The following is a 20,102-nucleotide window of genomic DNA, read 5'->3' as shown; positions in this document are numbered from 1 at the left end:
TGTACCTAGCATAGCTTGAATAGAAAATGAGGCCACCTGAGCAACAAGCTGCTCTTCTTGAAGCTGTCTTTCTTCTAGTAATTTCTCAGTTTCTTCTACCAACTCACAGGACTCCACTTGAGATAAATCCATTCCCTCCAAGACATACAATCTTGGTTTAACACACTTGTGACCTTGGTGATATTTCTCCTCACAAAAATAACAAAGACCCTTCTTTCTCCTTTCTTGCATTTGACTGTCTGAGACCCTTTGATAATGGGGTTTTAGCAATAACCTACCCTTTAGGAGGAGTGCCCAAAATAGGAGGAACTTGAGCCGATTTTTGTACACCAGCTCCTAAATCATAAGAGCTATATTTCCAAGCATTTCTTGCACTCCAAACATTTTGTTTTTGAATCTTGGCCAACCCAAATGCATCATTCATATTCTTGGTATTAAACATTTTCACTGCAAACTTCACTTCATCTTTCAAGCCGCTAATAAAGCAACTCAACTTGTTTTGTTCTAAAATCCCTTTAAGCCTATTAGAAATCAAATCGAACTCTGTTTTGTAAGTCATTACAGTACCCAGTTGTTTCAACATTTTGGGAGAATCCATCGGATCATCATAAACAGCAAGTCCAAATCTCACTTGTAATGTTTGAGTAAAGTCTTCCCAAGAATGGAAAAGACCTGCTTCTGTAGAATTCTGGAACCACACTAAAGCTTCTTCCTCCATATAAAAAGACACAAAGAAAATTCTTTGTCCCGGAGGCACTTGATGATATAGAAAATATTGATTAGCTTTAAAGACCCAAGAATTAGGATTCCCTCCAGAAAATCTTGGAAAGTCTATCTTGATGTTCTTAAAAATTCCCGTATCTATTGGCTCACAATACTGACCTCCATCACTGACTTCATTTTCTTCCAGATTCTGAGTTTCTTGATGATATCTCGCTACATTATTAGTACCCACAGAAGTAGTCAACGATATCCTTGAAATCTGTTGCACCATCTCAGCAAACTTTCTTTCTTGATTCTCCCTATCCACCCGTGCACTTTCTTGTTGTTGAATCAAAATGGATATAGTATCTTCTAATTGCTTCTATCGTCTTTCTTGCTGCTGCCGTAACTGATTCACCGAATCAAGAACTTGAGCATATAACCTCGTATCCTCAGCCATAGTACTGGCTTCTACAGACTCGTTCGAGAGAGTCAATCTCCAAGAAATAGAAGGAAAGAAGAGAGAAAGAGATGAAAACAAAGAGACGAAGAGAGAGAATTGTAAAAACTTCTGATACCTTCCTCTTCATTTCAGTTCGTTTTTATGGTTGAAAAGCATTACAAACGGCAGCGTTTCACTTCTAATATTTCAGACTCACACGACATCGTCTCACTTAAAAACACTTCTTCACAATGCAAAACGGCGCCGTGCTATTTAAACCCACACTAAACTACAACTTGTATTAAACCATGCTTATTAAACTCCCTGTCATTTAGCCCTACGCAATACAATATTGCACCACAATTTCTAAACATTTTTCACAACCAACTTCCAGAGGCTCTCACACTTCCACAACAGCACCTTCCATTTTCTCAAAGTTCCTAAGTTATCTTAAATATTGTTTGCTAGCTGTCAATGGAAGAAGAAAAGACTTACCTATCATCTATGTGCCATCTGGCGATATTGCCCAATTTTCTGAAAGCAGTTCTCCACATATCCATCTCTTTGATGTCTACATTGGGATCTTTTTCATGTGTGGCGAAAGCTTCTGCAAAAGACCTTGTCTGATTTCTTTTTCTCCCATTTAGTGATCTCGGTAAGTTCCTTGAGGCACCATTTAAAAGATGCATAATTTGCCGAAATAATGATGATTGCGAATTGGGATTCTTGAATTGCTTTCAAAAGCTTTTGAGAAATGCATTCTCAGTTGATTGTTTCGTCATCCCTAAAGACGAGAATGCCTTCCCGTTTTAAATCAATAAATAGATGATCGGTAAAGTTTTTGCGAGTGTCTTTGCCATAGAAACTAAGAAAAACATCATGTTTCTACCGAGGTGTTGAGGAAGACGATGACGAAGAGGTTATGAAATTTTCATCTTTTTCCGAACAAGATGAAAGGGCTCTTTCTCTGTTTTGAATATTTTCGGAAGTAGATGAACAAGCTCTTTGAGTGGCCATGGATGCTATCCGAGAGATTTAGAAGCTTAATTGTGGAAGGGAATATTGCTAATTTGCGGGTTTAGATAATGAGATCAAGAACACTGAAGAGATGGTGAAGTGATCTGTATAGAAGCTAGCCATGGAGTACTAGTGGTTAACCTGAGGTGGAAAGCTCCAAGTAGATACGGCATCATCTATCGGTTATGGATGCATTGATTAGAAATTGATCAGTTTGTGTTTGAGACAAAAAGTTACGAAAGTGAGATCAGGAAGTGGATCTGCGCACAACAAGCGCGTACGAAATTAGCTGGTAAAATGGAAGCATTACGAAATTAGCTGGTAATTTATCTGTTAATTCTGCCAGATTTCTCGTACTGAGGTGACCCTCCATATATACATTTAAGCCCTGTTTAAGGTAATCCATCACAGGCCCTTATAATTTTGGATAGCAATTTTCTAGAGATAAACCATCGATGAGAGCCTAAATTTTAGATTCTGAAGTCTTTAAGAAATGACTTGTAAAAAATTTAAGTTTTTAGATTCTGCAGACTTTATAAGAGGTTTATAAAATCTGAGATTTTTGGTTTTGTGAAGTTTAATGATTGATTTCTCTATGAAACTTGAGATTTTAGTTTCTGTAGATTTTAATATATGAGTCGATCCAATCTAATTGTTTTTTATGCTAGAGACTTTAAGAAAAGAGGCGGATAAGAATAAGAATCCCAAACTTGAAGAGTTTTATGTTGCTATTAACAAGGGTGAAAGTAGTATCTAGGAGACCATGAAAAGCGTAAGAACAAAATATCAGAGGATAAGAAATTAGAATCTTAGAATATTAGGTTTGACAAAATGATTGAGGATTAAAATAGGAGTGGAATTGATGTGATGGATAAGTATTTAGGTATGAGTTTTGCTACATATAAGCACAGTTGTGCACTAATCTGTATACCAATACTAATTTATTCACACTTAAAATTTAAATTAACACTGTTTTTAATAAAATTTACTTTTTGACCAATCACATCACATTGGTATACAAATTAGTGCACAATTATGCTTGCAATTATATTTTTCCTTTAGGTATTGCTCGAGGTACTAGAAAATTCTAAGAACAAGATTTTTATAAAGATGGAAGATTGTAACACCCTGATCTAGTATTATAACGAATAGAATATAGATAATTTATATTAAATCTAAATTAGATTAAATGGGCTATATTTAATAAGCCCAAAAATTATTATTTTCTAAAGTTGGTTAGGAGATTTTTAATTAGGTCCATAGGCCCAAGAATTCGGTTGAGCTAACCATTTTGATAAGCCTATACAAAGCCCAAAAGTAAAATCTTAAACCGACCCAAGAGCCGAAGCTCAGTTGAGTGCCTATACCTTACATGGAGATTATTTTTTGCAACACTGAACTCATGCAAGAAATGCAACCTAGCTAGCGATGCTAGTATTTTGCCAAGCAATTGGTTTCTAGATAGATCTGAGTCTTTCTAGGTTTGTAAGCTCTGATATTTGGTCTGGAATGTTGCCTGTGAAGTTGTCATGGCTAAAATTCAATTCATTAAGTTGCTTCAAACGACTGATCTCAATGGGAATGTTGCCACTAAGATTGTTGGTTTGCAATGGATATCCATGGTCTCAAGTTGTAGAGGGAGCTGAACTCAAGAAAGGTACCATTCACTATGGAAAACATGGATAAAATCAAAGAACTATTGCCTATGGGAGCCTAGTCTAATACTAATGTTGGCATCATGCACAAATTTCTTTTGTGAATTGATCACCTGAACAAATTATCAGATAAGTCTAAACTAAAAAGCCGAGACATGTGCTCCTATATATATGTATGATAAACCTTTTTTTTTAAGGAAAATGTCATCATTCATTCATTCATCAAGAGAAATTTACATCCATGACCGGATTTTTTTTTTTTTTAAAAAAAAAGAGCCGGTAACCACCCACATAGCGGCCCCGTCCCAAGTTTATTAATTAGCCCTCACTTATGGCGGAGGAATACCGTGGTAACATCATAACACTTGGGGGCTTACAAGATAAACGCTAAGAACAAAGACCCAAAACCAAGTGTCCAAACAAACCAAAACAAAAGAACAAAACGACCAAAAACGAGACCAACTCTAACATGCCTGAAACAACCAACCCACTAAACGTAAAAACCAGAAACCAAAACAGCCAGGACCAAAGCCAAAGCACCTGCAAAACGAGCAAACAACATACAAAATTCAAAGAAACCAAAAGAGAAACGTACCAGGACTACGATAAGCGCAAGTAGGGAAGACCAATTTTGTCCATACGAAGCAGACCACGGATCTGATCAGGTAAGGAGTCATGAGCATACCAATCCATATTAAAACCCCCAGCTCCCCTTTTGGCAAGAAAATCGGCGACCACATTACCTTCTCGAAAAACATGGTGCATGCGAAACTCCATACCTACCAAAAGACCCCACAATTCCTCCCAAAAATCTTATAGGTACCAAATATTACACTCACCCTTCGTACACCAGCGAACCAACAATTGGGAATCAACCTCAATCTCAACTCGACAAAAACCCAATTGATGACACCTCCTAACCCCTTCCAACAAACTTCTCAACTCAGCAAAATTATTAGAACCCTGACCCAAGAAAACCGAGTAAGCAGAGTGCAACCTACCAAGACTATCACGAATAACCCCCCCAGCGCCAGCCGGCCCTAGATTCCCTAAACTACTACCATCCGAGTTGAGTTTCATCCAATCTTGGGGAGGCCGTTTCCACCTGATCACACGAATATGCCTGGGCCTAGGATATACAACTGGGATCTCCAACCTTTTCAGAATAGCCTCATCTTGAAAAGAAATCCTAGCGACTTTCATAAATAACGACATAATCCTTCGAATCCATAGCTTGATAACATGCCAAACAGACTGAACTGACTCCACTTTATCTTCCATCCGAGCTTTGCAACGTCTATCCTAAAGCCTCCAAGAAACAATAGAAGGAAGAATACCAAAGATAAACCTTAACTGAGAGGACTTACCAGCACGCCGAAACCAGAAATTAATTTGCTCCTTCCAAGTATTGAAAACACCCATATGAACACCTAGATGGGTCGTTGCCAACCTCCAAATACATCTGGCAAAATCGCCTGTACAGAGAACGTGATTTAAATCCTCCATATGTCCCCTAGCATAACAATTACATTTAGAAACAACAGGAATGCCAATATTCTTAATCTTCTCATCCACACTCAAACAATTATGGTACGCCTTCCACATCATAATAGAAATTTTCTTGGGTATATGAGTATGCCAAATCCAATTTGCCCAAGGTAACGAAGGAGCTCTCACACGGATACAATCCCAAGCACTTCTAGTGTTAAACTCCCCATTATTATCCCTCATCCAAATAAGGATATCCTGACCATCCTTCCTAGTCGCCAAAAACTGAAACAGATCTTCGGCTTTTTGTGAACCAACTAGTCTTTCCAAAAGAGAGGTATCCCAACCATTATCAAGCCGACACTCTTTGACTCGAAGCAAAGGTCTCTCAAGAACTGGAAAATGATCACCAATAGGACCCCCATCTGCCCAATTATCATACCAAAAAGAAACATTACCTTCTCTCACCAGCCACTTAGAATTATTTAAAACCTCCGGGATGCAATGCACAATGGCTTTCCAAAACCTAGTTCCTTTAGTAGGGTTCAAAAGGGATAAGTGACTACCTTTCACATACTTACCTCTGAAAAATTCTGCCCATAAAGAATGCCCCTGAATTAAATGCCAAGCAAATTTCATATGTAAGGCCCTCTGAATCTCCTCAAAATCCCGAATACCCAAACCGCCTTCCTCCGTAGGATGACAAATATTTTTCCAAGCCACCCACTTCCTCTTTCCTCTCCCCTCAAGATCACCCCAAAAAAAGGAGCTCATAATCCTGTTCAACGCCACATAAACACCATGGGGAACCTGAAGGACGACCATGAGATGAGTTGCCATGCTCGATAAAACATGACGTAAAAGAATAACACGACCCCCAGTAGAAATCAATTTCATTTTCCACCCTGCAACTTTTTTATTAAATTTACCAATCAGATCACCAAAATCATAAACCTTCAAACGACCCATCACAATAGGAACTCCCAGATATTTAAAGGGAAAAGATCCTTCTGAAAAACCAGTCAAATGAAGAAGAGAAGATTTCCTAGGATCAGATATTTTTTTTGAAAACAAAATAGCACTTTTATTTTTATTAAGAATCTGACCTGTCCACTTCTCATAAAGATTAAGCACCTCCATCAACCCTCTCATAGACTTCTTCCCACCATTAGAGAAAATAATAATATCATCCGCATACATAAGGTGGGAAACAAAAGGCGTGCCTCTAGCTTGAGAAAACTTGCCAATTTTACCATTCTCAAAAGCATTCTTGAGCAACCGAGATAGTGTCTCCTGCATAATGACAAATAAGTAAGGAGACAGCGGATCGCCCTGCCTCAGACCACGCTCGCCCTTAAAGAAACCCAAGGAAGTACCATTCATCATAATAGAATACCAAGGTGAGGAAATACAAAGGTTTATCAAAGCGCAAAACTGAGGAGAAAACCCAAAGGACTCCAGAACCTGAATAAGGAACCTCCAATTAACTCTATCATAAGCCTTGGACATATCAAGCTTAACCAAGACATTACCCCCTATAGTGGTTTTATTAATAGAATGGACCATTTCCTGTGTAAGACTTATATTTTAAAAAATGCTACGACCAGGAATAAAGGCCCCTTGCTCTTGGGAGATCATCTTAGGAAGCACATTCGTGAGGCGGCCCACCAAAATTTTCGCACAGATCTTATAAACCACAGAGCACAAGCTGATAGGCCTAAACTTGTCAAAACCTGTAGGAGATTCCACCTTTGGGATAAGAACAATAAAAGACGCTGAATAATATCCAGGGAGCAGCTGATGTTGAAAGAACTCAGAAACCGCCTCCAAAAGATTTGCTTTAACAATCTCCCAGCAGGACCTAAAGAAACCGGAACCAAAACCATCCGGACCCAGGCTACTGTCAATAGGAATACTGAACAAAGCATCCTTAATTTCATCCATCGAAGGAGAACTACAAAGCATCAAATTCTCATCCGCGGTAATCACTGGGGAAATCAAATCCTGAAAACTGGAAAACTCACAATGGCTATTCTCACCCAAAAACTGCTTAAAATACTCAACAGCGGCCTTATGAATCTCAAGAGGGTTATTTAAATGAGTACCATCTGCAAGAAACATATCAGTAACCCTCTTATGATTTTTAGCATTCAAATAAGCATGGAAAAATTTTGAATTATTATCCCCATCTATCAACCATCTTTTCTTAGCCATATGAGACAGACGAATGTTTTCCCGACCCTTCCAAGTTAAGAGTTCCAAATTGGCAGCCAAGAGATCATTATCATCCTCAATAGAATAAGAGTTCTGAAGGCTATTATCCAGGCGATCAATGCGCTGCTCAATATCTTTGATAATCACATCTGTTCTCCCAAAAACACGTTGATTCCAATCCCTAAGTGCCACCTTAAGTCTTTTAAGCGTAAAGGATAACTTAAAAAGACCAGAACCAAGCCCATCTTGATTCCAATTCCCCTCCACGAAACTAAGGAAATCTGCATGGTCAGTCCACATAAATTGGAAACGAAAAGGGCTAGGCCCATACCTGAACGGGTCCTCACCTATTTGAATCACTAAAGGAGAGTGATCAGAGGTAGAACGAGACAAAACCTGAGAAAAGACGTTAGGAAAACAATTAAGAAAATTAGAATTAAGAAAGCAACGATCTAACCTTGCCCAACTACGAGCCAAGCCGCTTTGGCCATTACACCAGGTCATCAACGCGCCTTGTGATCTCATATCCATAACCCCGCAGTTTTGAAGGCAAATATTGAAATCCCCCATAGCATTAAAAGGTCGAGGGAGTCCCCCCTGTCGTTCCGAATCCTCTCTTATGATGTTGAAATCGCCGCAGAGAATCCACGGAAGATTTCCATTACTCGTCTCAACCAGATCTTCCCAAAGATTCTTCCTTTCAACAGGGTTGCACTTAGCATAGACGATAGTGAGAATAAAAACAAACCCGTTCTCCTCAACTTTCACAGAAACAAATTGGTTCGACCCATTCAACCACTATATAGATATCTCAGAGTTCCACAACAACCAAATTTTCCCACTATGCCTCTCATTAGTGACAAAACTATTACAATTATACTTTCCCAAGAGAGTAGTTATCTTATCTTCCCTCAAAAAAGGCTCAGCCAAAGCAATAATATTCGGCTTAAATTTTTTAATAATATTCCTCAACCTCAACTTGGAAGAGCGAACTCCCCGTATGTTCCAAAATAGAATTGGACTAATCATAAATTCAACTTTTTAGGACGAGTAATAGCCCGGGTAGAGTTTCTTTTCAGAAACTTACCTGCATTTTTAGTCATGTCTTCCGAGTCCGTGGAATAATCTTTTTGCATATCCTCTTTCATAGAGACTCTCTCAACTTCATGATCCGATTGTGTTTCAGCAGCCAACTCTTTATTGCCCTCATCATTGCATCCGGTAGAGATCAAGTTATCCACATTCTCGTCATCTTTCTCCTGTAACATATTCTCATCATGCAAACTGGACCCATCCTCCATAAGTTCCGTGACTTGAAAAAGAGGAATATCGTTAGACCTCCCTTCCTTATCTGTGATACCCAAAACCGAACCAGCACCTTTCGCCACACACGTTTCCCTCATCAAACCCACACCATGCTCCAACTCTTGATCCTTATAGGAACTCGGCTCCCCTACATAAACCGTGGCTTTTTCATGCTGGTGCACCTGAGTACGCTGCACCTCCATGCTATCAACGTTCCCATTTCCAGTTGCATCATCCAAGACCTCCTTCCCACCAAGGTCAGCCTTCAACGTAAGGGGACTCTCGACCACTGCAGCAACTTCCTGATGCACCAAAACTTCCTGTTGCATCTCTTTCTCGGCATTGCACGAAATCACAGGATCGGTCACCCTATCTTCCGAAGGCTTCACATCTATTTTTACCCATTTCTTTGAGGCTTTCGTCTGCTTCTTCTGATCGGAATCCTTGCAGCAAGTTTGAGCATTGTGTCCTTGACATTTACATCTGGAGCAATATGCCGGCAACGTCTTGAAAATAATCTCCTGCCGTCTACTTCTCGGGACCCCAGGCTTACCGATCCAAAAGTAATTAATCGGAGCCTTTGAAGAGTCTACTTCCAGACATATCCGAGCACCATCTGTACGCGTAGCACACGTAGTGGAATTATCACATCTAATAAACCTGCCAATGGGAGCTGTGATCATCTTTAAAACTGAAGGCTGGTAAAAACTCGGTGGAAGCCCAGGCAAGAACACCCAAACCGGTACACACGGTGGTTCATAGTCTTCATCAAATTTTGGTGTCCATGCAAAAGGCCGGTAGAAGATGCCATTTACCTCACAAGATTCTCTGGACAGGGCCTTATTGAAGTCCATCTCGTTAGCCATCCGAACGAAGACATGGCGTGGACGCTGCATCGCTGAAACAATAGGCATGCTGGACAACCCCCACCGATTTCGGATGAAGGCTCTAACTGCATCTAAAGATGGCCTTTGCCGGAGGAATTTCAGAACAATGGAAAACAGAAACGGCTGTGCAAGTTTCTCAATCTCCTCCACTGAAAACGTGAAAACCAGTTCACCGTCGATGGTTTTTGGCTGATGGAAAGGGACCTCCATCTCCGGTAGTGGTTGAGGCACTGCAGAGATGAGATCGGCGAAGGACCTGGCCGGGGCTGCCATGGGCGGCGGGCCATCAGGGGCCGCCATGCAGCAGATGAGACCACCTAGCGGAGACCAAACACGAACCCTAGCAGAGCGTATATGGAAAGTTTTTTACGTATGGCAAGTTTTATAACATAAAGACTCTTTTATCCATGACCGGATACATGCGGGAATATCCACATATCAACCATTTGGAGCTCCACCAGTACACTATTAGACTAGTCTGGACTTCACTGCTACTGATACTTTCTACATGCAAGAATATCCCCATATCAACCAAATATATGATAAACTCATGGTACTAAAGATGTATGTCTTTGGGTTTTATTTTACCTAGCTACTTGTACGTGTTTATAAGCAAAAAATATTTAGTGGCACACCATTTTTGCTTTTCTTCACGTTTCTTTCAGAAAACATTAAGAATGTTGATTTTAGGGCAATGTCAAGTTACGTTGACTTTATATCATTATGTCCTTAATCAAATAATGAAATTAAGGTTATGCTAAATAGGGGTGTAACCGGTCTGGTTTTGAACAAAATTTATAATCGAACTGGTATGTACCAATTTTACATTTTCTAAAACCGATTACACACTGATTACCCTCATAAACTGGTACAATTTTATCGGTATCCGGTCCAGTTTTTTGATTTTAATGTACTATATTATATAGAATATAATATATATATTTATATATATATATAATATAGTACATTATAGTATATAATACTATAGTGATAATATATTGTAGTATATTATATAAAAAAAACTATTTTATATATAATTATATATTATATATAAAAATTATGTACAATAGAAAAAATTAAATTATATATATAAGAACCGGTCCGGTTTTAGAAAAAAAAAATCGGAACCGGACCGATTTTGACCGGTTTTAAGAAAAATAAAACCGGTACCGGACTGAACCAAACTCGGGACCGAACCAATCCCACCGGTTTGGTCCGGTCTACCAGTTCACAGGTTTTTGTTTTCACCGATTTTTTTTTTTTTACACCCCTAATGCTAACACAAATCTATCTTTAGAAAAATGCTCATATTGAGGCTGAGTGTGGCTATTAACGTACGTAGGCCCTACTATTGTAGCGAGGGATGCTAGAAGTTATAATATTTATTCTCCTATTACACAAGAAGGTGATGATTTTCTCCATTTTGCGTGTCATTAATTGTATATTACATTAATTGACAAGGTAAGTAGACAATAACCTTCTTTTCATATTACTCGTATTAAGGCTATAGAGCCCTCACAACAAGAATCAAAAATAGAAAACAATTCCTCCAGAAAGCATGGCTTGAAAGAATGATTTTTGTACAAGTTCTAGAATATTCTTTGTAACGTTTAGTACAGCTGTCATATTTTCATTAGAAGATGTACTTTGTATTGGTCATCACTTGTCTATAAAAGGACTACTCATTGTGTAAATGAAATCAATGAAAAGAGAGGAATATTTCTAGAATCACTGCTTCTGTTTCCCCACTATGGAATTTGTACAAACAGGTAGTATGCACACCTTCCTTCAGTATTTCAATATGGTATCTAGAGCCTAAAGACCCACGTCTGCCCAAACCATGGAATCCCTTGAGAAAAATCCCCTTCCCCCCATTCCTTCCTCCATCACCACTGCTGTCTCTCACTCTATTACTCTCAAACTCACTCTAGAGAACTATATACTTTGGAAGGCCCAAATAGTCCCCTTCCTCAAAGGACACCAAGTTTTTGGATATGTAGATGGCCCTCACTATCAATGATAAACCTAACCTTGCTCACTCCTAATGGCTCATTCAAGATCAACTCATCATCTTGGCACTCACCTCTTCCCTATCTGAATCTCTTCTTACTCAAGTTCTTGACTGTTCTACTTCCCACGAAGTATGGACTACTCTCCAAAATATTTTTTCAGCCCAATCTTCTGCTCACATCATGCATACCAAATACCAACTGGCCACATTAAAGAAAGGTTCTAAAACCATGGCTGAGTATTTCAACAAGACCAAAAACCTTGCATCCTCTCTTGATGCTGCTGGCCACCCTCTCTTCGATCTTGAATTCACCATTTGCCTTTTCATGGGCTTAGGTACAGACTATGAATCTCTAGTCACTTCCCTCACTACCAAAGCAGATCCTATTTCCATCCATCAACTATGTAGCTCTCTGTTTACTCACGAGTCTCGTCTCTCCCATCAAACTCAAGCTCTCCTCTCGGGATCTTCTCTATCAGCTAATTTTACAGGACTCCGACCACCAAATTCCCCCTAATTTTCCCCTTGTTGATGCTTTTCCTCTCATCGTGGGGGACGTCAAGGTCACGGTTTCCATCGTGGGGGCTACTCTGGTCCTCGTGGCCCTTCTCAACCCAACCAAAATTTTTCTCCTCATCACCCCACGTGTCAAGTGTGCAACAAGCTTGGTCACCTAGCGATTAACTATTAATATCGCTTTGACCACTCTTATCAGGCATCGGCTCCCTCCTCCTTGGCTGCCAACTCCACAGTGTTGCCCCCTTCTACATTGATGAATTCGTGGTTCCCTGACACAGATGCCACGCATCATTTCACTCCCGAGTACACTAATCTGAACCTTGGATCGTCACCTTACTAGGGCTCAAACCAAATCAGCATCGATGATGGCTCCTCCTTGCCCATCCAAAATGTCGACTCTGCTCAACTCAGCTCCCTCACTGGAAACTATCCCTTAAACCAACTCCTTCATGTTCCTTCTCTCTGTCAAAATTTACTTTATGTTCAACAATTTTATCTTGATAATCATGCTTACTTTGAATTTCATGCTAATTTTGTTGTTGTGAAGGTTTCTTGTACCCAGGCGGTGCTGCCTTGGGGTCCTGTTGAGCAAAATTTGTACGTTCTACCCTCCTCCACGGCATCAACTTCACCTTCATCATCATCACCCCTTCAAGCATTCATCAGTTCCCACAACACAGCTCATCTCTGGCATCTTCGCTTAGGACATCCTTCCCCTCGAATCACTACCTTAACCATCTCTAGCTTTCACTTACCGCACTCCAATAATGGGCTTCGCCACTGCACAATGTGTGTCTAGGCCAAGGCCACGCTCCCTCATCCATCTTCCCCAACCCGGTCTCCGAAGCCCTTTAATCTTTTGTTTTTTGATGTATGGGGCCCAGCCCCAGTTTTATCTTCCATTGGTTGCCAATATTATCTATCCATAGTTGATGATCATACTAAATATATATGGCAGTTTACCTTACAATCTAAATCCAATGTGTCTTCGATTGTTCTTGCGTTTGTTCAGTGAGTTACAAATTTCTTCTCCACTAACATCATTTCATTTCAAACCGATTGGGGTGGTGAATTTCATCCCCTCAAAACCATTTTTCAGAAATTAGGAATTACGCATAGGGTCACTTGTCCATATTTTCACCAACAAAATGACACCGTTGAATGTCGTCATCGACATATAGTCGAGAGAGGCATTTCCTTGCTATCCCATGCGTTAATGCCCCAAAAATATTGGGTTGAAGCATTCCTTTCTTCCACCTTCCTCATTAACTGCATGCCTACACCCCCTCTTGCTAATCAGTCCCCTTTTGAACTCCTAATGGGCCAGGTACCCAACTACTCCTTTCTTTGTGTCTTTGGCTCTCTATGCTAGCCCAATCTGAGGCGGCCCTTTAACAAGCATAAAATAGACTTCTGTTCCATGCCATGTGTATTTCTGGTGTACAGCTTAGATCGCAAAGGTTATATTTGCCTCCATTTGACTTTGGGCAGCAGATACATTTCCAGAGACATCCAATTCTTTGAGAATCAGTTTCCTTTTACTACTCCTCCTGACCCAAAACCTTCATCCGGGCCTCCCTGTCTCTCTGTCTCATCTCTAACACCTGGGCCTTCTTATCCTTCAAATCCACTATCCCCGGCCCACCAACGCTACTCACCTTCACCGCCCACAATACCATTACCCATAAGCCTACTCACTCAATCCAATAACCTCCAGAACCCAGACTCTCCTTCATCTTCCCCAAATTCTAGGTCATTGTCTCTTTCTCTGCATACTCAATCTTCACTGCCTACTCCCACCTCTCTTGAATCCTCCCCATCACCAATCCTTTCTACGGCACCACATGTACTCCCTCTTCCTACCCCTGTTCCTGAACCTACTCACCCCATGGTCACACAGTCCAAATCCAACATCCAATGTCCACGTATTCACTCTGATGGAACCGGTCCATGGCAAAATCTGAAACCCACACTTTCGCTTACCATTTCCTCATCTTTATCATCCAACCTGTCCCTTCCTATCCCTAAGGAACCTACCTTGTTTACTGAAGCCTCCAAGTATCCTGACTGGAGGTCTACCATGCACCTCGAGTTTCAGGCGTTGTTGCAAAATACACCTGGGATCTTGTTCCCTTCTCTCCCCACTACAATGTCCTTGGTTCTAAATGGATACTGAAAACCAAATGTAGGGCTGATGGATCCCTTGAGCGTCACATGTTATGCCTTTTGGCCAAGGGATTCCATCAACAACCCGACCTAGACTACTTTAAAACATTCAGCCCTGTCGTCAAGCCCGTCAACATCCGTCTAAAATGCATCAACTACTTTAACATCTCCATTGCTGTTACTTCTCACTGGGCCTTTCACCAACTAGACGTCCAAAATGCATTTCTCCACGGAGACCTTGAAGAAGCCATGTTCATGCAACAACAGCTGGGGTTCATTCATCTAGATCAACCAACTCATGTTTGTAAGTTTCGAAAATTCCTTTATGGTTTAAAACAGGCCCTTTGGGCCTAGTTTGCCAAATTAACTGATAAATTGCTTACTTTCTGTCAAACTCATCCCTTTTCATTTTCAAAAATTCCACTGATTGTTTGTATATATTAATTTACTTGGATATAATTGTGACTGGTTCAAGTAGTGTTCTTATTTCTGACTTTATCCGATCTCTAGGTTCTCATTTTCCTATCAAACACTTAGGAGAATTACATTAGTTTCTTGGCACAGAAGTTAGTCGAGTCTTCTCTGGTTTATGTCTCACTTAGTCAAAATACATTCACAACCTCCTTGTCAAAACATTCACAACTTGAAACCAGTGTGCACACCAATGTTCTCCTTTGTTAAAATTAATGCACAGGATGGTAACACTTTTGAGGACCCATCCTTGTACAGGAGTGTAGTAGGCAGCTTACAATACCTTGCCTTTACACATCCTAACATCTCCTTTGCTGTCAACCATGTCTGTCAACACATGCACTGTCCACGCCAGCCCCACTGGCATGCTATCAAATGCATCTTGCGTTATCTTAATCACACTACGTCTTACGGTCTTCATTTTTAGTCTTCCTCTTCTTCCACTTTGTTTTCCATTTGTGATGCTGATTGGGCTGGGTGCTCTGATGATTGACGATCCACTAGTGGATTCTGTGTTTACTTTGGGATTCATCTTGTCTCCTGGGGATCGAAAAAACAGCCAACAATCCCTCAATCTTCTACAGAGGCTAAATACAAATCAGTGGCCAACACCACTTGTGAGATCCTATGGCTGCAATCCTTACTCAAGGAACTTGGCATTTTCCTCAACGACCCCCTCTCCTATGGTGTGATAACTTAGGAGCCACTTACTTATTAGCCAATACTACATTCTAGGACCAAACATGTGGACTTAGACTACCACTTTGTCAGAGAAAGGGTAGCTACCAAGACACTACAGGTGTCTTTTATTTCAACAGGGATCAACTCCCATACATCCTCACTAAACCACTCTCTACAGCCCATTTTCAACATCTACGGTCAAACCTCAACATCACAGCTGTGCCGCTTGACTCGTGAGAAAGTATTAAGGCTATAGAGCCCTCACAACAAGAATAAAAAATAGAAAACAATGCCTCCAGAAAGCATGGATCAAAAGAATGATTTTTGTACATGCTCTAGAATATTCTCTGTAACCGTTTAGTATAGTTGTCATATTTTCATTAGAAGATGTACTCTGTATTGGTCATCAATTGTCTATAAAAGGACTACTCACTGTGAAAATGAAATCAATGAAAAGAGAGGAATATTTCTAGAATCACTTGCTTCTGTTTTCCCACTATGGAATTTGTACAAACAGGTAGCATGCACACCTTCCTTCAGTATTTCAATAACCCAGATCAGTCGTAGTAAAGGCTCAATTTGGAGGAGCAAGGATATAATAATTCTAGAGCCCAAAACACCTCAAAGTTTGGCATGCATGCATTTACTAGAGTGAAAGGGCAAGTGAGTCAAAGTAAGTCCAAATGTCAAGCTTGTGTTAGTGGCAAAAGTAAAGTTTAGGTATTCATGTGCGTGGAGAAGACAATTGTGAGATAATTTAGTGTTATGTGTATATATACTAGGACAGGATCAACGTTTGTCTAGTTGGGTGAAATGATTATTTAAAAAAAAAAATTATATTTCATAAAAAGAGCTTATTTCAATTAATAATTTATGGCACGACAACCTTATACTTGTAGAAACACACTCCAAAGCTGTTGCGCCTAAACTTTGACTCAAACTAATGAACTAAAAATTTAGTGCAGTTTTACCTGTAAGTATACAGGTGTTGTAGTACCTCACAGGATCGAATCCACATGGATTGACTTTTATGGTAAAGAAAATAAATTCAAACAATGAAAACAAATTACTAAAAGAAACATGCAATCGAATATAAAATAAAATTATTGAGATGAAGATTTGTAAAATAACTTAATCAAACTAAAATGATAAAATGAATTGATATGGAGAAAGACTAAGGTTTCGAGGATCCGTCTACTAATTTATAATATTGTTTCCGATCGATTTACTTCAATTAAACTAGAATAATGATTCCGTTTAATTGGAAGATTTAGTATTTAAGATCAAGAAAAAAAAGTCGCTAATGATTGAGCATGAACGATTGACGATTAAAACATTCACAAATCTATTTGAATATCAAAGGGATTCCTCAAACATTCACTGTATTCGGAAATCACAATGAATCAAGATAAATATTTAGATAATCAAAATATCCAATAATAAAACCCTTCAATCGATCAAGCTCACAAAATAAATTTTACGTTGATCGGAAAACAATATTTAAATAATTAAACTTCACCTCTAACCTTAGTATGAAAATTTAGCCAACCATGTTCATCACAAGTGTTATAGAAATCACATAAATATTCTCCATTAGAAAACTAAAATAATAAAACACAAAAAATACTAGAAAACAACTTAAAAGCAATAAAATTTGGAACCCAGTCGACGCCGAGAGAATAAAACCCATGTCGTCACTGAACTATAGAAAATAGAAATGAACCCAGCCGCTCCTCTGTTCTTCGTCCGAACCAACCCAACGTTAATACTCTACTCAGCCAAATAAAACTCCAACCAACCAACTCTCCCTTAAATGAAAACTCAAGCACCGACCGACTCTCAACTCCCCTTATACACGTCTTTCCCTTGGAAACAAAAAGCACTCTCTCTGGAAAATTAATCCCAGCCGACCGACTCTTCCACTCAAAACGTCCCTCTCCCTACACGTCCGACTTTACTCAGCCAAAAAATCCTCACTGACCGACTCTCTCTCAACCGACCGACACACACCTTCCAATCCAACCTCTTTGATATGTCTTCACAGACAAACTCTCCCTTCAAATCCCAATAAATCACCCCTCATAAATCACCACCGACTCTCCCTTTATTTCCCTCACCGACCGACTTCTCTCAAATACTTCCACGTCCCTCTCTCCTTTCTTTCACAACCCACCTCCGTCGCTCTCTTTTAATTCCAACCTCCCTCTCACACTGAATTTATTCCACTCCCTTTCTTCAACGTTCCTCCACATCCAACTCCCTCCAAGAACTGACCGACTCTCTCTTCAATCAAAACTCAAGCACCGACCTTCACACTCCCACGTCCCTACACGTAAATTAATCCTAGCCGACTCTCCCTCCAATCCAACTTAAGCATGACACCTCTCCACTTCAACATAAGAGAGTAGAGCCAGCAAAAATAAAATCATTCAAATCGACCAACACTCCTGCCAGAAAAATTAATCCCAGCCGACTCTCCCTCAACTCCCCACCCAACTCTAATGTCAGTGCCCATCCTCTCCTTGAATGATAGAGCAAGCAATATATATATATATATATTTTCATGATTCCAAGACGCCAGACTCCACTCCACTCCAAATTAGCTGTACCAACTGACATCAAATTTATTTGATTCTGCTTGACTATCACACATTTGCAGCATCGGATTTAGATACGACTACTACCTTGCTGAATTCCTTTTCCACCCAAAAGATATAATATCTCGTCTTTTTTTTTTTCTCCCATAAAATCCACCGAACAGCCTCTTTTTTTCTTTTCCTTTCCGTATACGTCCAGAACACCCATGTGACGCCCCCAACTCCCACGTACAGACACGTGGAAATCGAAGCGTCAGGATGATGACAACACGGGTCACACATCCCATCGCCAAGTGCCAAGTGTGTGTACATGCAACAAGTGTACCATAAAATCACGCAGCGGATAATAAAAGTCTTATAACTAAGTACCAGAATTTTTTTGTTCGAATACAAACTCGTTCAAAGCACACATAATAAAATATTACAAGTCTCAAATATAGTTTCGAAACCATAATACAAGACATAAAAACTCCAAATCAAAACTCTGGCGGAGCCGCCTCCTCGGGCTCAGCCTCCTCCTCCTCCTCGACATCTGCATCAAAATCTACGGTACCAAAATGGTGCCGCAGGTAAGTAATAATCCAAACGCCACAAGATAAAAATATATTGAACTCAACAATATGCATGAAATAATGCCAAATGCACATGTCCCATAAATCCACATTTTTCCATGCACGCCAAAAAACCCATTTTGGCCTAACACATATCCTTTAAAACCAGTTCTTGCCATTATCCCAGATAATGGCCCAAACCAAGAAAACCACCATTTTCCCAGAAAATGGATCACAATAACCTCAAACATAACCTCGTCATTTTCCCAGAAAATGGCCCGTATCCAATAACCAAAACCCGTTCCAATTTATTGCATGCACCATGATCTCCCCTATGGATCATCCGCACACTCTGGCTTCTGTGCCACACTGCAGGTAATGACTACGCATGTGACACCTAAACGAGCGATACCTAGTCTCGCGCCCAGCGCATACCTGGACCAGGCTATCCTCTAGTCCTCGCTAGCCTAGGGACCACAGAGTCGACACGATAGCGTTACCGTATCGTGCAATTCGGTCGTGACCAGAGGATGTCACTCAGTATTATCCACTCCCGAGTGACCAGAGGAGCTCCACTGAGATAATACCCCATCCCGACTTGGGGTCGTGATACACACGCACCTGAAAATCCATTTACACAAATAAAACCAGTTTTTCTCAATTTAATACATGCACATGAATGCACCATGCAATGCACACCTCAAGATACAATTCATCCAAAAAATCGCAACATCAACAACAACCAAACAACTCCGTCCTCAAATCCATCCGACCCCTGACTCCTCAGACTCAGTCCGGAATAACCAACCAGTCAATGAATTTATTGTAAAAGTAATAATATATTTAAATCTAAAAATAGAGTTTGAAAAATACTTAAAGCGCTATATAATAATTTTTGAAAGATCAAGGAGCTGCAAACGGCGGAGAAAAAACAACGTAACAGTGTAAAATACACTGTGGCTGTGGGTTGTAAAATACCCACTTTCGAACGGGGACAAACCAAGACTTGGAATTGATAGAGAATGGTCTAGAGGTGTTTATGAAGCTAATGGAAGTGAGAGTTAGCCGTGGGTGGCGGTGGAAATGGCGGTGGAAGCGAAAAAATGGCAAAACAAAGATGAGCTCGTGGGGGTTGCTCCGGCAACAGATCTGAGCTAAAAATGGGTAGTTTAGGACGGCAAGAGGTCAGTGATGATATGGTGAAGAAATGGTGGCCAGAGGTGGAACGACAGCGGCGGAATGGAGGAAAAACCGTGTGGTTTGGAGGAGCTCATGGCGGCTAACGGTGGCTCAGATGGAGGTGAAATTTGGTGGTGAGGTTCACCAGTCGGAGGGGAAGAAAACTGGGTGGATGGTGTAGGCCATAGTGGCTGGACAGCGGGGGTCTGGGCAGAGA

At 40.3% G+C, this 20,102-nt stretch overlaps 2 protein-coding genes across 2 annotated transcripts; both read right to left on the bottom strand.

Moving 5' to 3' along the window:
* Positions 1-4,306: 4,306 nt before the first annotated feature.
* On the bottom strand, positions 4,307-6,870 carry LOC122293851. The gene is made up of 7 exons (XM_043102298.1): positions 6,411-6,870; positions 5,886-6,314; positions 5,494-5,729; positions 5,267-5,329; positions 4,656-5,118; positions 4,467-4,595; positions 4,307-4,356 (listed from the first exon to the last, which is right to left on the bottom strand). Exons 1-7 carry the CDS (start codon positions 6,868-6,870, stop codon positions 4,307-4,309), a joined length of 1,830 nt encoding a protein of 609 aa, XP_042958232.1.
* A 21-nt stretch (positions 6,871-6,891) lies between these two features.
* Positions 6,892-10,010, bottom strand: LOC122293850. Its single transcript, XM_043102297.1, has 2 exons — positions 8,606-10,010; positions 6,892-8,279 (listed from the first exon to the last, which is right to left on the bottom strand). Exons 1-2 carry the CDS (start codon positions 10,008-10,010, stop codon positions 6,892-6,894), a joined length of 2,793 nt encoding a protein of 930 aa, XP_042958231.1.
* Positions 10,011-20,102: the final 10,092 nt, after the last annotated feature.

The sequence above is a fragment of the Carya illinoinensis genome, chromosome 14 (genome assembly GCF_018687715.1).
Source record: "Carya illinoinensis cultivar Pawnee chromosome 14, C.illinoinensisPawnee_v1, whole genome shotgun sequence".
Lineage (NCBI taxonomy): Eukaryota > Viridiplantae > Streptophyta > Magnoliopsida > Fagales > Juglandaceae > Carya > Carya illinoinensis.
This window is presented reverse-complemented; position numbering and strand designations above follow the sequence as displayed.